Below are 15377 nucleotides of genomic sequence, written 5' to 3' on the forward strand. Positions count from 1 at the left end.
AGCATGGAGCAAGCAGCTCCACAACTCACCACTTTTTTAAACTTGCCACCTATTACTGGCCCCTCCCCCCTGTGGCTGCGTCACTGGGGAAGCGTTTTCTCTCTCTCTCTTTTTTTTTTTTTTTTTACTGCGCATGCGCGCGCTGACCCGCGGCGTCCATCTTGAAACACCCAGGGCACTCTGTTCTTTGTGTGCACCTGCCAGGACCAGGAAGCCCGCCTCCTATCCATCGCGGCGGCTGCGCTTCCCCTCGCTCACCCTGCAGACCCATCGGTCCCAGCAGTGGCGGCTTCGGACACCGCACCAGCCGGGGCAGGGGCCTCCCCGCTGCCAGAACCCGGATGGGCCGGCACCGGAATCCCTCACTGATCTTCGGATGGCGTCTCCTCAGGTACCGACACAGAATAGGTTCCCCGTCAGGGACAGGAAACATAACTGATGTGGGGGAGAGGTACCGCCCTTTTATTCTGTAGGTTTCCTGTCCCTGAAGGGCAAATCCTCTCTCAGTGGTGCTGTCATGGGGGACTGAGAAAATGATTATTTCCAGTTATTGCTGCTAAAGGTGGTTCTACAAGATATTGATTTATTGGGTGTACTTATTTTTTTCACCCACTGTTTCTGCATTTTGGCCTAGTTTTTTGTTAAATAATGGCATGTGTAATTTGTCATGTGCTGTTGTTCATTTCAGGTGTAATTACCTCATTTTACCATAACGCCTCACCTCTCCAGGCAGCAGATGGGTTATTTCCAAGATGAGGTTTAGTATCTTCTTAGTTGTGTCACTTCTCATTCTTTAACAAATGGTTACAACTAAAAAAAGAAAATTAATAATAAGCCTCAAAAACAGGAAAATAGCATTTCCCACTTAACGAAAAACCAATATCACAGAGTAATTTGAAAGAAGCATGATATATAAGAGCCTGATTCCAGCAATGTATCACTCACTGGACTGCGTGTTGTGGTTTCAATAAAATCAGTTTTTATCAGCAGGAAAATTTAATTAGAGAACTAGTTGTCTCCTGCCACATAGTCCTCTTGCTCTGTGCACCCATGCCCCTCCACTGGTTTGCAGCTTTCTGCTATGCACAGTGTACACAGAAAGCCATCAATCATTGGTGGGGGCGGGATTATACAGAAGTCAGCATTCAGAGAACTGGTAGGGCTGAAGCAGAGAAAACAGTGATTTTATCAAAACTGCAGCAAGCAGTCTAGTAAGTGACACATTGCTGGAATCAGGGTCTCTGTCCCTGCATAATACTGCTCCCAGATTGCATAGCAAGAACCTGGTGACAGATTCCCTTTAAGTTAGAGGTCTAGTTTATTAATACGATAAATAATACTGATAAGGTTATTTCAAGTGAAATTGTTACAACTGCAAAGGAGCTTTAACAAACAAGCAACTTTTCAGGTTCTCTCATTAAAAATCCTCCTGATTTTGAAAAAAAAAAAAAAAATAGCAATCTTTAACCCCTTTCTGCTATCGGATGGAATAGTATGTCTGATGGCAGAACCTCCGCTTTGATGCGGGCTCCGGCGGTGAGCCCACCTCAAAGCCGGGACATGTGAGCTGTTTTAAACAGCTGACATGTGCCCGCAACAGGCACTGGCGTAATCGCGATCCACTCACGCCTATTACCTAGTTAAATGCTGCTGTCAAACTCTGACAGCGGCATTTAACAAGCGCTTCCAGCCATCAGGCCAGAAATATTCGCACCACTGACCCCCATCACATGATCGGGGATCATCGGTGCGTTGGCATAATAACCAGAGGTCTCCTTGCAGACCTCTATGGTTGTTGATGCCGGATTGCTATGAGCTCAACCTTGTGGTCGGCGCTCACAGCAATGCAGTAATTCTGCTACATAGGAGCGATCTGAGCATCGCTGCTATGTAGCAGAGCCGATCAGGCTATGCCAGCTTCTAGCCTCCCATGGCGGCTATTGAAGCAAGCCAAAATTAGAGAAAAAAAAAAAAAAAGTTTTTAAAAACATGAAAAAAAATATATAAAAGTTTAACCACTTAATCCCATTGGACGTACTATCCGGTCGAGGTGACCTGGGACTTAATTCCCAGTGACGGGATAGTACGTCCAGCGCGATCAGCCGCGCTCTCGGGGGGAGCGCGGCCGATCGCCGCCGGGTGTCAGCTGATTATTACAGCTGACATCCGGCACTATGTGCCAGGAGCGGCCTCCCGACACACTAACCCCCGGAACACTGCGATCAAACATCCGAGGGGCTCCCTGCGTGCTTCCCTGAGACTGTCGGAGCAAACAGGGGTTTACACCAACATATGGGGTATCAGCGTACTCAGGACAAATTGGACAACAACTTTTGGGGTCCAATTTCTCCTGTTACCTTTGGGAAAATACAAAACTGGGGGCTAAAAAATAACTTTTGTGGAAAAAAAGGATTTTTTTATTTTCACGGCTCTGTGTTATAAACTGTAGTGAAACACTTGGGGGTTCAAAGTTCTCACAACACATCTAGATAAGTTCCTTGGGGGGGTCTAGTTTCCAATATGGGGTCACTTGTGGGGGGTTTCTACTGTTTAGCTACATCAGGGGCTCTGCAAATGCAACGTGACGCCTGCAGACCAATCCATAAGTCTGCATTCCAAATGGCGCTCCTTCCCTTCCGAGCTCTGCCATGCGTCCAAATGGTGGTTCCCCCCCACATATGGGGCATCAGCGTACTCAGGACAAACTGGACAACAATTTTTGGGGTCCAATTTCTCCTGTTACCCTTGGGAAAATACAAAACTGGGGGCTAAAAAAATAATTTTTGTGGAAAAAAAAAAATTTTTTTATTGTCACGGCTCTGTGTTATAAACTGTAGTGAAACACTGGTGGGTCAAAGTGCTCACCACACGTCTAGATAAGTTTCATAGGGGGCTACTTTCCAAAATGGTGTAATTTGGTTGGGGGGGTTTCAATGTTTAGGCACATCAGGGGCTCTCCAGACGCAACATGGCGTCCCATCTCAATTCCAGTAAATTTTGCATTGAAAAGTCAAAAGGCGCTCCTTCCCTTCCGAGCTCTGCCATGCGCCCAAACAGTGGTTTACCCCCACAAATGGGGTATCGGCATACTCAGGACAAATTGTACAACAACTTTTGGGGTTCAATTTCTCCTGTTACCCTTGGTAAAATAAAACAAATTGGAGCTGAAGTAAATTTTTTGTGAAAAAATTAAATGTTCATTTTTTTTTTTAATATTTCAAAAATTCCTGTGAAACACCTGAAGGGTTAATAAACTTCTTGAATGTGGTTTTGAGCACCTTGAGCAGTAAAAATGTAGACATGTGGGAAATGTTACTTATTAAGTATTTTGTGTGACATATCTCTGTGATTTAAGGGCATCAAAATTCAAAGTTGGAAAATTGCAAAATTTTCAAAATTTTTGCCAAATGTCCGTTTTTTTCACAAATAAACGCAGGTAATATCAAAGAAATTTTACCACTATCATGAAGTACAATATGTCACGAGAAAATGTCAGAATCATCAGGATCCGTTGAAGCGTTCCAGAGTTATAATTGGCCCGGTCAATAACGTGCAAACCACCCTTGGGGGTTAAATCACCCCCTTTCACCCCATACAAAATTTAAAAAAAATCAAACCTACACATATATGGTATCACCACGTTCAGAATCGCCCAATGAATAAATAAAAAAAAAAAGTATTAACCTGATCGCTAAATGGCGTAGCAAGAAAAAAAGTAAAAACGCCAGAATTGTGTTTTTTTTTTGTCGCCGCGACATTGCATTAAACTGCAATTACGGGCGATCAAAAGATTGTATCTGCATTGAAATGGTATCATTAAAATCGTCAACTCTGTACACAAAAAGTAAGTCCTCACCCAACCCGAGATCACGATAAAAGGAGACGCTACGGGTATCGGAAAAAGGCACTTTTGGAATTTTTTTCCGCCACTTAGATAAAAAAAGAACCTAGACATATTTGGTGTCTATGAACTCGGAATTACATGGAGAATCACAATGGCAGGTCAGTTTTAGCATTTAGTGAACCTAGTAAAAAAGCCAAACAAAATACAAGTTTTGCAATTTCACCGCGCTTTTTTTTCCTGTTTTCTAGTACACAACATGGTAAAACCAACGGTGTCGTTCAAAAGTACAACTCGTCCCACAAAAAATAAGCCCCACACAGCCATATTGATGGAAAAATAAAAAAAGTTATGGCTCTGGGAATCAAAGGAGCGAAAAACGAAAACGCAAAACCAAAAAAAGATCCGGTCATTAAGGGATCAACCCCTTAGTGACTGAGCTAATCTTGACCTTTATGACAAGGCCAATTTTTTTTATTTTTTTTTTTAAATCTGACCAATGTCACTTTTGTGGTAATAAATCTGGAACGCTCCCAACAGATCCCAGCGATTCGGAGACAAAAAAAAAAAAAAGTGAACATTTCATAATTTTCAAAATGTTAATTTTTATGCCTTTAAATCAAGTACTGTATATACTCGAGTATAAGCCGACATTTTCAGCCCATTTTTTGGGGTTAAAAGTCCCCCGCTCGGCTTATACTCGAGACATACCCAGGGGTTGGCGGGGGAGCGGGGGCTATCTGATTATACTCACCGGCTCCTGGCGCGGTCCCTGCACGTCTTTTCCCAGGCGCTGGCAGCTTCTTCCTGTACTGAGCGGTCACATGGTACTGCTCATTACAGTAATGAATATGCGGCTCCACCTCCCATAGGGGTGGAGACGCATATTTATTACTGTAATGAGTGGTAACGGTGACCGCTCAGTACAGGAAGAAGCTGCCGGCGCCGGGAAAGCAGGTTATTATAACGGGGAGCGCTGCGCGATATTCACCTGCTCCTCGTTCCGGTGTTGCTCTGTCTTCAGCGTCTTCTGCAGTGACGCTCAGGTCGGAGGGCGCGGTGACGTAGTTAGTGCGTGCCCTCTGCCTGAACGTCAGTGCAGAAGACGCTGAAGATGGAGCGGCGCCAGAACGAAGTCAGGTGAATATTGAAAGTGCCGGGGGCCTGAGCGATGGAGAGGTGAGTATGTGATTTTTTTTTTTTTTATCGCAGCAACAGCAAATGGGGCAAGTGTCTGTATGGAGCATCTTATGGGGCCATAACGTTTGTGCAGCACTAATGCAGCAAGTGTCTGTATGGGGCCATAATCAACGTTTGTGCAGCACTATATGGCGCAAATATCTTTATGGAGCATCTTATGGGCCATAATTAACGTTTGTGGAGCACTATATGGGGCAAGTGTCTCTATGGAGCATCTTATGGGGCCATAATCAACATTTGTGCAGCATTATATTGGGCAAATGTGTCTATGGAGCATCTTATGGGGCCATTATTAACCTTTATGCAGGATTATATGGGGCATATTTTAATATGGAGCATCTTATGGGGCCATCATAAACTTTATGGAGCATTATATGTGGCTCCTGATTCAATATCAATATTCAAAAACACAACCTACTGATGTCTCAATTAATTTTACTATTATTGGTATCTATTTTTACTTTTGACATTTACCGGTAGCTGCTGCATTTCCCACCCTAGGCTTATACTCGAGTCATTAAGTTTTCCCATTTTTTTGTGGCAAAATTAGGGGGGGGTCGGCTTATACTCGAGTATATACGGTATTAACATTACACATAATTGTTAATAACATTTCCCACATGTCTACTTTTCATTTGCATAATGTTTACAAAATAATTGTTATTTTTGTTAAGAAGTTAGAAGGGTTCAAAGTTATTGCGAGCGCTCGAGTGACACGCTCGATTCCCCCCCCCCCAATATGTTTAGTGGCTATTAGACCCCCCCCAAAAAAAAAAAAAAAGATGCAGTGATCGCCCGTTTATGGCATGCAATCACCAAATTTTTTTGGCTAACAGCTGCAACACATGCGACTCGAGTATGTGACTCGATTACCCGCGAAACTGTTCAAAACAGCTGACATGTTTCTCACTATTTTCAGCACTTGTGGTGGAGTAGTTGGATAGCGAGATGAGGCCGTGCTAAGCCAGTAGATTTAAAAACGTACATGTCTCTCTAGCAAGTAATGGCGTCCTCAGTTGTTATCACGCCTAGGTGCCTTCAAGATGGCTACCGAGGGCAGAAAACTGCAGAGGAAGAGTGTCCGGGTCCCCAACTATTCCGCTTGATCTCTCGGGTGGAGCAGAGGAGGCAACCACAAAGCAAGAAGAGGAAAAAAACCATCAGCCAAAACAGTGAAGAGTCACAGAAGAGGGGGGAGTCCTTCACAGATAAGATGCGACGCACATGCTGGCAGTCGCACGGGCATCCACGCGCAATACTGTGCTGGATCTTGCCCTGCTGGCACAGAGAGACAGGGACTCACCCAGCAAGGGTGTCCAGTTTTAGCCCTTGCACAACCAGGGCCACCATCAGAGAATTACTGCTCTTACTAGTGTATGGGGCCCAGTGAACAGGCGAAAATAGGGGGGCACCGGACACACTGGCAGCCCAGGCCTCCCCCCCTTTGCTTCCTGTCACTGGGACCCAGGGGCAACAGTAATCAGGGCGGCCGCACGCTAGGTGCATAACAACACTGCAAAGTTAAACCTACGGTGATTTAAAGACACAGCTAGTAGGGTGTTAACGCACCCGGTGGCCGGAATTGGGCACTGTACCTTTCAGTCATGGTCGGGTGCATCATGGTCCTGACATAGCACTATCATGTGATTGATTTTGGACTCGGCGCAGCATGTCATATGCGCAGCGTGGAAGTCAGAGATCGGCACCATAGGAGGCTGCGGCTGACCGTGTGAGAAAGCGGCGGGTGGGCAGTGAGGCTGTAGGCAGGCTGAGGCAGCCATTAGATTCTTCTTGACTTGATGGCGGCACCACTGGCTGTGTGAGTAACTAACTTAAGTCCATGTATTAATTTATGCACCATTTCAGTACATGATTGTATGATACAATCATTCCCTCCCCTCTTCCCTTCCATCCCCCAACCAAAATGTATAAGCTACTGGATGATCCTGAGCGCTGCTGCAAAAATCAAATGCCCAATTACAACATCAGGTAGCAGCGCCCAGGAACTTGTACATTTTGGTTCGAGGTTCATTTTTTTCCTTCCACATTGCTTTATTTCCCTTGAAGCACCTGAAGGGTTAATCAATTTCTTGAATGTGGTTTTGAGCACCTTGAGGGGTGCAGTTTTTAGAATGGTGTCACTTTTGGGTATTTTCTGTTATATAGGCCCCTCAAAGTCATTTCAAATGTGATGCGGTCTGATAGCTGCTACTGCGCATGCGCTAGTGGTGCCATCTTGGAGGAGGATTTTTTTTTTTATGGCACTGCCTGCAAAAGGGATTTCTATTTTTTTTTTTAAGTAAGTACGTATAATATTCATTATGTAAACTAGGGGGCAGGTCAGTGAGGGATCAGTGACCTGTTGGCAGTCTGCATTATGAACACCTAATCAGAGCACCACATGAAGACCCCCCACAGGCCGCCCCCGGCCACGAGCATATCATTAACTCAAAACTGAAAATAAAGATTACACAACAACCACAAGATGGATTTCATTGACCCGGGTATCATTGTAATGGCGCCGACCTGACAGCGACTGTAGGTAGCTGTGCACAATCCTGCTCACAGGTTCCCTTTAACCCCTTACCGACATCGGACGTACTATCCCGTCCGATGTCGGCTCCCCTGCTGTGATGCAGGGCTCCGCGGTGAGCCCGCATCAAAGCGGGGATATGTCAGCTATTTTGAACAGCTGACATGTGCCCGCAATAGCGGCGGGTGAAATCGCGATTCACCCGCCACTATTAACTAGTTAAATGCCGCTGTCAAACGCAGACAGTGGCATTTAAAGGGAACCTGTCACCACGTTTTTGGAAGATGGGATAAAAATAGCGTTAAATAGGGGCAGAGGTGGGCGTTACATTAGTGTGTGTGTTATGCGTTTATTACCCACCTAAGTTGCCGAAATAACTTTGCAAAGTCTCCGTTTTCGCCTGTCAATCAGGCTGGTCAGGTCACATGGGCGTGGTGTCTTCACCCAGATTTGGCGTAGTTTTCCGTTGGTGGCGTAGTGGTGTGCGCATGCCCAAAGTCCGGAATCCTCTTCCAGGGGATTTAAAATAGCGCGGTGTTCGTTATTGCATTGGTGATCGGTGGGCGCGGCCATCTTCCTTTGGCCGCGCGTGCGCAGAAGCGGCGCTCTGCTGGCCGCGGCTTCAGGAAAATGGCCGCGGGATGCCGCGCGTGCGCAGATGGATATCGCGGCGGCCATTTTCCTGAAGCCGCGGCCAGCAGAGCGCCGCTTCTGCGCACGCGCGGCCAAAGGAAGATGGCCGCGCCCACCGATCACCAATGCAATAACGAACACCGCGCTATTTTAAATCCCCTGGAAGAGGATTCCGGACTTTGGGCATGCGCACACCACTACGCCACCAACGGAAAACTACGCCAAATCTGGGGGAAGACAACGCCCATGCGACCTGACCAGCCTGATTGACAGGCGAAAACGGAGACTTTGCAAAGTTATTTCGGCAACTTAGGTGGGTAATAAACGCATAACACACACACTAATGTAACGCCCACCTCTGCCCCTATTTAACGCTATTTTTATCCCATCTTCCAAAAACGTGGTGACAGGTTCCCTTTAACTACCGCATCCGGCCGGGCGGCCGGAAATGACGTCATCGCCAAAGTTATATGTCCACTTTTCTCCCACATTCCAAAAATTCCGGTGAAGGATGTGAAGGGTTAATAAACTTCTTAAATATGGTTTTGAGCACCTCGAGGGGTGCAGTTTTTAGAATGGTGTCACTTTGGGGTATTTTCTGTTGGAAAAAGAAGAAATTGCTGGTCAACCTTTAACCCTTATAACTTCATAACGAAAAAAAAAAAGTTGAAAAAATTGTGCTGATATAAAGTAGACATGTGGGAAATGTTATTTATTAACTAATTTTGTGTGACATGACTGTGATTTAAGGGCATAAGAATTCAAAGTTTGAAAATCGCACAATTTTTCAAATTTTAACAAATGCAAGATCTATTGAAGAAATGATACCACTAACATGAAGTACATTATGCTTATAATAATATTATTATTATTATTATTATTATTATTATTAAGTCACAAAAAAAAATAATCTCAGAATCACCGGGGATCCATTGAAGCGTTCCAGAGTTATAACCTCAGAAAGTGACAGTGGTCAGAATTGTAAAAATTGGCCTGGATGGGGAGGTAAAGTGGTTAAGCAGGTCTGAAAATGTTGCCATTATGGGGCCCTGAAATTCCTAGTGGCAGACAGGCTTTACATAACAATTGTAATAGTATGTGTATGAGGCCATCCTTTATGACTAATACAGGGTGTAGTGATGTCCGTCTTCCTTCAAATGTTTGCATTGTCCACATAGGCTTTGTGAGTTTCAGAGCAATCCTTCATAAATGAATCAGGATGTGTCTCACCATGTCACACACCCCACATGTCTAGATAAGGTAGGAAAATGTTAAAATGACATTTACTGATGACTACTGGTGGGTGTAATTTTATTTCACCTGCTACTATGCCATGGGTGACGGGGGAAATACGGTGAGAGATGGCCTGGCTATTAAAGCTATGTTCACACGCTGCATTTTTGCAGCATCTTTTCATGAGTTTTATGCTAATTAAAAACAGCTTTTTACAGTCCCAGCAAAATCTAAGACTTCAGAAATCTAATGCACACGATTGCTTCCCCCCCAAATGAAATGGAATACTGCTGCATTTTTTGAAAGAAGCAGCATGTCAATTCTTACAGCATTTTTTCACTGTTGAAAGCAATGAGAAAAAAGCAAAAATGCAACAAAAATACCACGTGTGAACGTAGCCTAAGGGGTGGAGTAGGCAGGTTTGTTTTCGCTTTTTAATTTTGCCTTATATACAAGTCATTATACAGGAAAGAATGTTTCCTAACACTTTTTCCTGCAAAATATTTTTTTAGCTTCAGTTTTAACTGTCACTCTTATAAAAGTGGAGTAAGACTCTGACAACATTGTTCCCAGCAGCGACCTGGGAGTCAGATGGGTCTTCCCCATGCTGTTCCCATTCCATTTGAGCGATGTTTCCATCCATTCTATTTTCCTGCCTCTCCAACCCACCAGTTAGAGTCTTCCGGATAAATGCTTGAGTGTCCCATTGACTTCCGTTCTACTCGTTACTTGAATTGAGCCTGTCCAGGTTAATCTGCAGGTTAATAGAATACCAATACGGTTAGGCTGTCTTACTCAAAGTGCGGCTTCTGTAAGAAAATGAACTTTATTCCTTCTGGGAGCCGTCGGCTTTCAGTCACACGTGTACCCAAAGCAAATAAACAACAAAAGACTGTCACTTCCAAACAGAAAACCTGGTGTGTACAGGTGCAAACTAGGAGAAGCCATCTCTATACATAACTCTGTAGCGCTATAGCATGTGAACATGAAATTATGAGATATGAATTGCATTCCTGATCTAGATAATAGGAAAAAATGGAGATGCTTAGCAGATAATTTGGCCAATTCATGCATGCCCAGCAGACAAGTCGATTTCCATTTTTTTGGAAACCTATCTAATGTGAATCCTCTCCTAGGCTGAAGCCATTACAGTCACCGGACAGTGGGTGGCAGTTGTACGCATAGCGCCCAGTCTGCGGCACATCTGTGCAGTGTAAGATATCGATCACAGTGCTGGCGTGCTCATACAGCTGTAAGGGGTGACTGCAGATACTCCGGGCTCTCCTGCATAACTGAAAGCCAGTGGCTCCCGGGAGGAATAAAGTTCGTTTTCTCCAGGTAGCCGCACTTTCTGTATGGCGGCAGAACTGTATTGTAACGCTATTGACCATATACCTGCAGGTACGCAGCGATTGGAGGCTGGACAGTTTCCCTTTAACATTTTTGGGCCATGCTAATTAAAGCTACAGTACATTAGTGTGAGCGAATACAACTAGTGCCATGTACTGTATGTGGTTGGTGTGTACAATCACATCTTCAGCACCAAGGCCGTGAGCCGACAGACTACTCAGAGCGGACATGTGAGGTTTAGTGGCGCTAGCATTAGGTTTGGGGTAGGGGAAAGATCACACAACAGGGTGCAGCCATATTTACGTCTGTGTTCCCACCCATTATGAGGTTGCACTAGCTTTCTGCTCATTATAACACGTAATCCATTGCTACTGGACCCCTACACAGGGGACAACCATCCTACTGTCACCCCAAAACTATCACTATGCAGGGATCCCACTTATGGAAACAAGAGCACTAATAATCTCAGCAAGGAATGCTGGAAAGTGCACGAGTGGGAGGCAAGGAGTGGGCACACAATGCTGGGTAACAAAGTTGCCATTACCTGGGGTGCTGGCATGTGTAGTGAAATATTGGCACATGTAGGAAGCTGGGGTGTAACTGGGACCTGCAGAGTCTGGGGAATAAGGTGACAGGACAAACAGACCCACCGGAATCTCTGCAGAACTTTCCCCAGGACATTGCTGCATCCAGAAACAAGTCACCAGCGATGTCTGATGATGCGATCTGCGCTCTACTGTCTGTCCTGTGGAATAGCTGTGAGCAGCAAAGCCTGAGTAATAGAGCGCCGATCAGTAATTAGGCAGGGCAGAGTAATAGAGCTCCAGCATGCAGCCACTAGCAGTATATTAGCGAAGTGTACTCCTGTCCTCACTGATCACCGACAGTGAGCTCAACCAGAGCCTGTCTCCTATGCCAGCTTGACTTTTTGTTTGGCTGTTGATCAGTAATCTCCCAGAAACTCTTTTGGTGTCCATTTTTAAATGTCATTTTCTATAAACCACACAATCTATGACTCCTGTCTTCAATTGATTGTTCCATAGTGGGGTGTGATGTTCCAGTGTATAATCAGTAATCCAAACCTGCTTGCTGTGCTTGTTTTTCCCTCCTCCTTAGGCCGGCGTCACACTGGCGAGTTTTACGGACGTATGAGCGCAGAAAATACGTCCAGAAAATACGCATTGCACACGGCCCAATGATTCTCTATGGGGCATCTATCTGCCGAATATTACGCATCCGTAATATACGGTATGTTACGGGCGTAGAAAATCGCAGCATGCTGCGTTTGTCAGCGTATTGCGCAAAAAATCCGCCAATGAAAATCTATGGGGTGAGAAAATTACGGATTACACACGGACCATGTGTGTGACTTGCGAGAAATACGCACCGGTGTTCTATAGAAAAGCCGGCAATTCAGTGCGGTGTACAGTAAAATCACACTGACAGGTTAGAATAGAATAGGTAGAATAAATGTGTACACGTAGAATAGGTATATATATATATATATGTCAGTGAGACACATATATATATTTATATTTAACTGTAGTTACCTCAAGTCGCGGTGATGCGCCCTCTGCTGGATGAACTCATGAACTCGAGCCTGGGAACTTTTCTGAATATTTTCCCACGCTCAAGTTCATCTGAGTTCATCCAGCAGAGGGCGCATCACCACGACTCGAGGTAACTACAGTACATTCCCCTGCATTCCATTCATTCACCGAGTTTTACAGGCAGGAGCACAGCTGCATTAGCAGAGCTCCTGGGTGTAAAATGATTTAACCCCTTTAGATGGATTTACAGCGTGGGACAAGACTGAACGACGGAAAGTATGGAATATTGTTGTTTGTTTTTTTTAACTTTATTTCAGGTGACAAGGGTCTTCAGGTGGATTAAGAGTATAATAAAATATTAAAACACCATATGTCTATTTCATTAAAATACTTTTTAATAATGTGTGTGTGTTTTATTAACCATTTCGTACTATTGGATTAATAATGGATAGGTGTCATAATTGACGCCTCTCCATTATTAACCTGGCTTAATGTCACCTTACAATAGCAAGGTGACATTAACCCTTCATTACCCCATATCCCAGCACTACACGGGAGTGGGAAGAGAGAGGCTAAGTGCCAGAATAGGCACATCTTACAGATGTGCCTTTTCTGGGGTGGCTGGGGGCACATGTTTTTAGTCAGGGGTGTCCTATAACCATGGTCCCTCTCTAGGCTATTAATATCTGCCCTCAGTCACTGGCTTTCCCACTCTGGCGGAGAAAATTGCGCGGGAGCCCACGACAATTTTTTCTGGGATTTAACCCTTTAATTTAATAGTTGAAGACCCCAAACGTAACACACATACACTTCCTACATTAGTAAAGAGGAATATGTAATAAAAGAAGGGATATGAGATGGTTTACTGTATGTAAACCATGTCTCATATCATGTCGGGTTTGTGAAGGAGATAGGAAAAGCCGGCAATTGAATTACTGGCTTTTCTGCTACCTAGCGCTGTATTAAACATATATATATATATATATATATATATATATATATATATATATATATATGTCTCACTGACATATATGTATACATATATATATATATATATAGACTGTATATATGTTTTTAAGAATATTTGAGCCGATGGATCCATGATATGTCCATTTTGCAAGCCTGCGCAAAAAAATTGCCGTACGGAAGCCATACGGATGACACACGGATAAATTTGTGCGTACAAATCGCATCCTCGCATTGAATACGGAACAGTGTTTTGAGACAATTACTGCGTATTACGGCCATAAAAAACGGACCGTATTTTCATACGCTGAGTGTGACGCCGGCCTTAGACCTCGCGTACACTGTAGTATACAACAGGAACTCTATTATAAGACTTCTGAGTCTGAAGAGATGTCCATTTTCAGATTTTTCAATGCTCAGCATAAATGAGTACACCCCAACAGATTTGTCAGACAGCATGTAGGCCTCATTCACATGTCAGTCTTTTTAAATCAGTATTTTATCAGTATGAGGAGTGTATCCGAAACACACAACACGCGTCAATCTTTCAATTATAGTTTTTCTCTGTAAGTTCCACTCCTGGCTTTGACATTCAAACAGTGATGCAAAATACTGATGTGAATGAGGTCTTAGTTTCCTTTAAAAATCAACATTTTTTATTTTTTATGGGATACGATACTACAAAATATTCCCACAAATGTAGGCCATTGATTGCAAACAAGATTTATTATTTTGCACACCCAAAAAGTAATCTTCCTAACAAATTCATTCAAGACCACGTGGCGAAATGAGTAAACCCCCAATGAAAGCATTCGGAGCAAATCTAACTTTAGACTACAAAACCTTAAATAAGTTGTCCACTACTGAGGCAACTTCTCATACCCCTTGCTTGACCCCGATAAAATAATAAATCTTATACTCCCCTCCCGTGTTGGCGCCATTCCCGCGTTGTCAGCACTCGCTCTCCCGGGCTGCTCCAGTGCTGTTGTTGTTACACACGACCCCAGCGCCCAATCAGCGCTGGAGTCACTGTCCCCAACTCTGAACACGAAGAGTAAGTGAAAGAGCAGCTACAGTCCGGACTTCCTCTTCATGTTCAATTTGTTCAAAGGCAAGGAATGTGACGCCGACGCTGATTAGGTAACAGGGTCACATGTCGCAATAACAATGATAACCCCGAAACCGCGAGTGCTGATGCAGCTGGAACGGTGCCAGCACGGGAGGTGAGCATAAGTTTTTTTTTCATTTAGATCAAGAAGGGGTTGTCCAAGAACTGGACAACCCCTTTAAGTAAGAAGAATCCAACCACAAGTAAGTCTAATTGATTAAACAGGTGGCCATCAGACAGATGACTATAAAAGGGTCTTACTTAACAAAGAAATCCCTTTCCGTTTCATTCTGTTTTCAATGGCACCACATGGAAGAGAAATGTCACAAGACCTGAGAAAGAAAATAAGTTATTTACTCAAGAAAGGTGATGGCTATAAAAATATAATCAAAGCTTTACTTATCAGTCAGAATACTGTAGCAAAAAGTGATAACAAATGTAACTAAGATTGAACTGCAACCATCTCACCGTGACGTCCAGGCTGACCACGAAAGGTTGAAGAAAATCAACATGAAAGTTAACTGCAGTTAGCTAAAGAATTAGAAAGCAAAGTCGAGGTGAGTGTTTCCTGTGACTTAATACGTCGTACACTGCAGAGTAATGGCATGAATGGGTGTCATCCACATGTGAAGTCTCTCCTAAAGCCCATGCACAAAAAAGCCCATCTACAGTTTTCTAGGGCCCATGCTGAAAAAATATGTTTTTGGTACTAATGGGCTCAAAACTGAATGGTGTCGCAAAGGTGAGGAATACAAAGAAAAATGCATGGTGCCTACAGTAAAACATGGTGGTGATAGTGTCCTTATGTGGGACTGCATGAGTCCTGCTGATGCTGGGGAGTTACATTTCAATGATGGTATCATGAATTCACAGATGTACTACACTATATTGAAAGAGAAGGTGTTACCATCACTCCGTGCCTTTGGTAGACATGCAGTTCTCTAACATGAGAATGTGTCAGGA

At 44.0% G+C, this 15377-nt stretch overlaps 1 protein-coding gene across 6 annotated transcripts in view; it reads right to left on the reverse strand.

Annotated features, from left to right (window-relative positions):
• LOC143764897 (uncharacterized) overlaps positions 1-11567 on the reverse strand; it is a 43109-nt gene extending 31542 nt beyond the window's left edge. For 2 of the 6 annotated variants that reach the window (XM_077250982.1, XM_077250978.1), the window contains exons 1-2: positions 11441-11567; positions 722-810 (exon numbers count right to left, since the gene is read on the reverse strand). In XM_077250982.1, the coding sequence (XP_077107097.1) occupies positions 722-790 (69 nt within the window). In that variant the 5' untranslated portion in view covers positions 791-810; positions 11441-11567. Of the gene's footprint in view, positions 1-698; positions 811-10109; positions 10195-11334 lie in introns of all 6 variants that reach the window. The other 4 variants (XM_077250981.1, XM_077250983.1, XM_077250979.1 and 1 more) reach the window with 4 other exon arrangements.
• Positions 11568-15377: the final 3810 nt, after the last annotated feature.

This window comes from Ranitomeya variabilis, chromosome 4 (assembly GCF_051348905.1).
Source record: "Ranitomeya variabilis isolate aRanVar5 chromosome 4, aRanVar5.hap1, whole genome shotgun sequence".
NCBI lineage: Eukaryota > Metazoa > Chordata > Amphibia > Anura > Dendrobatidae > Ranitomeya > Ranitomeya variabilis.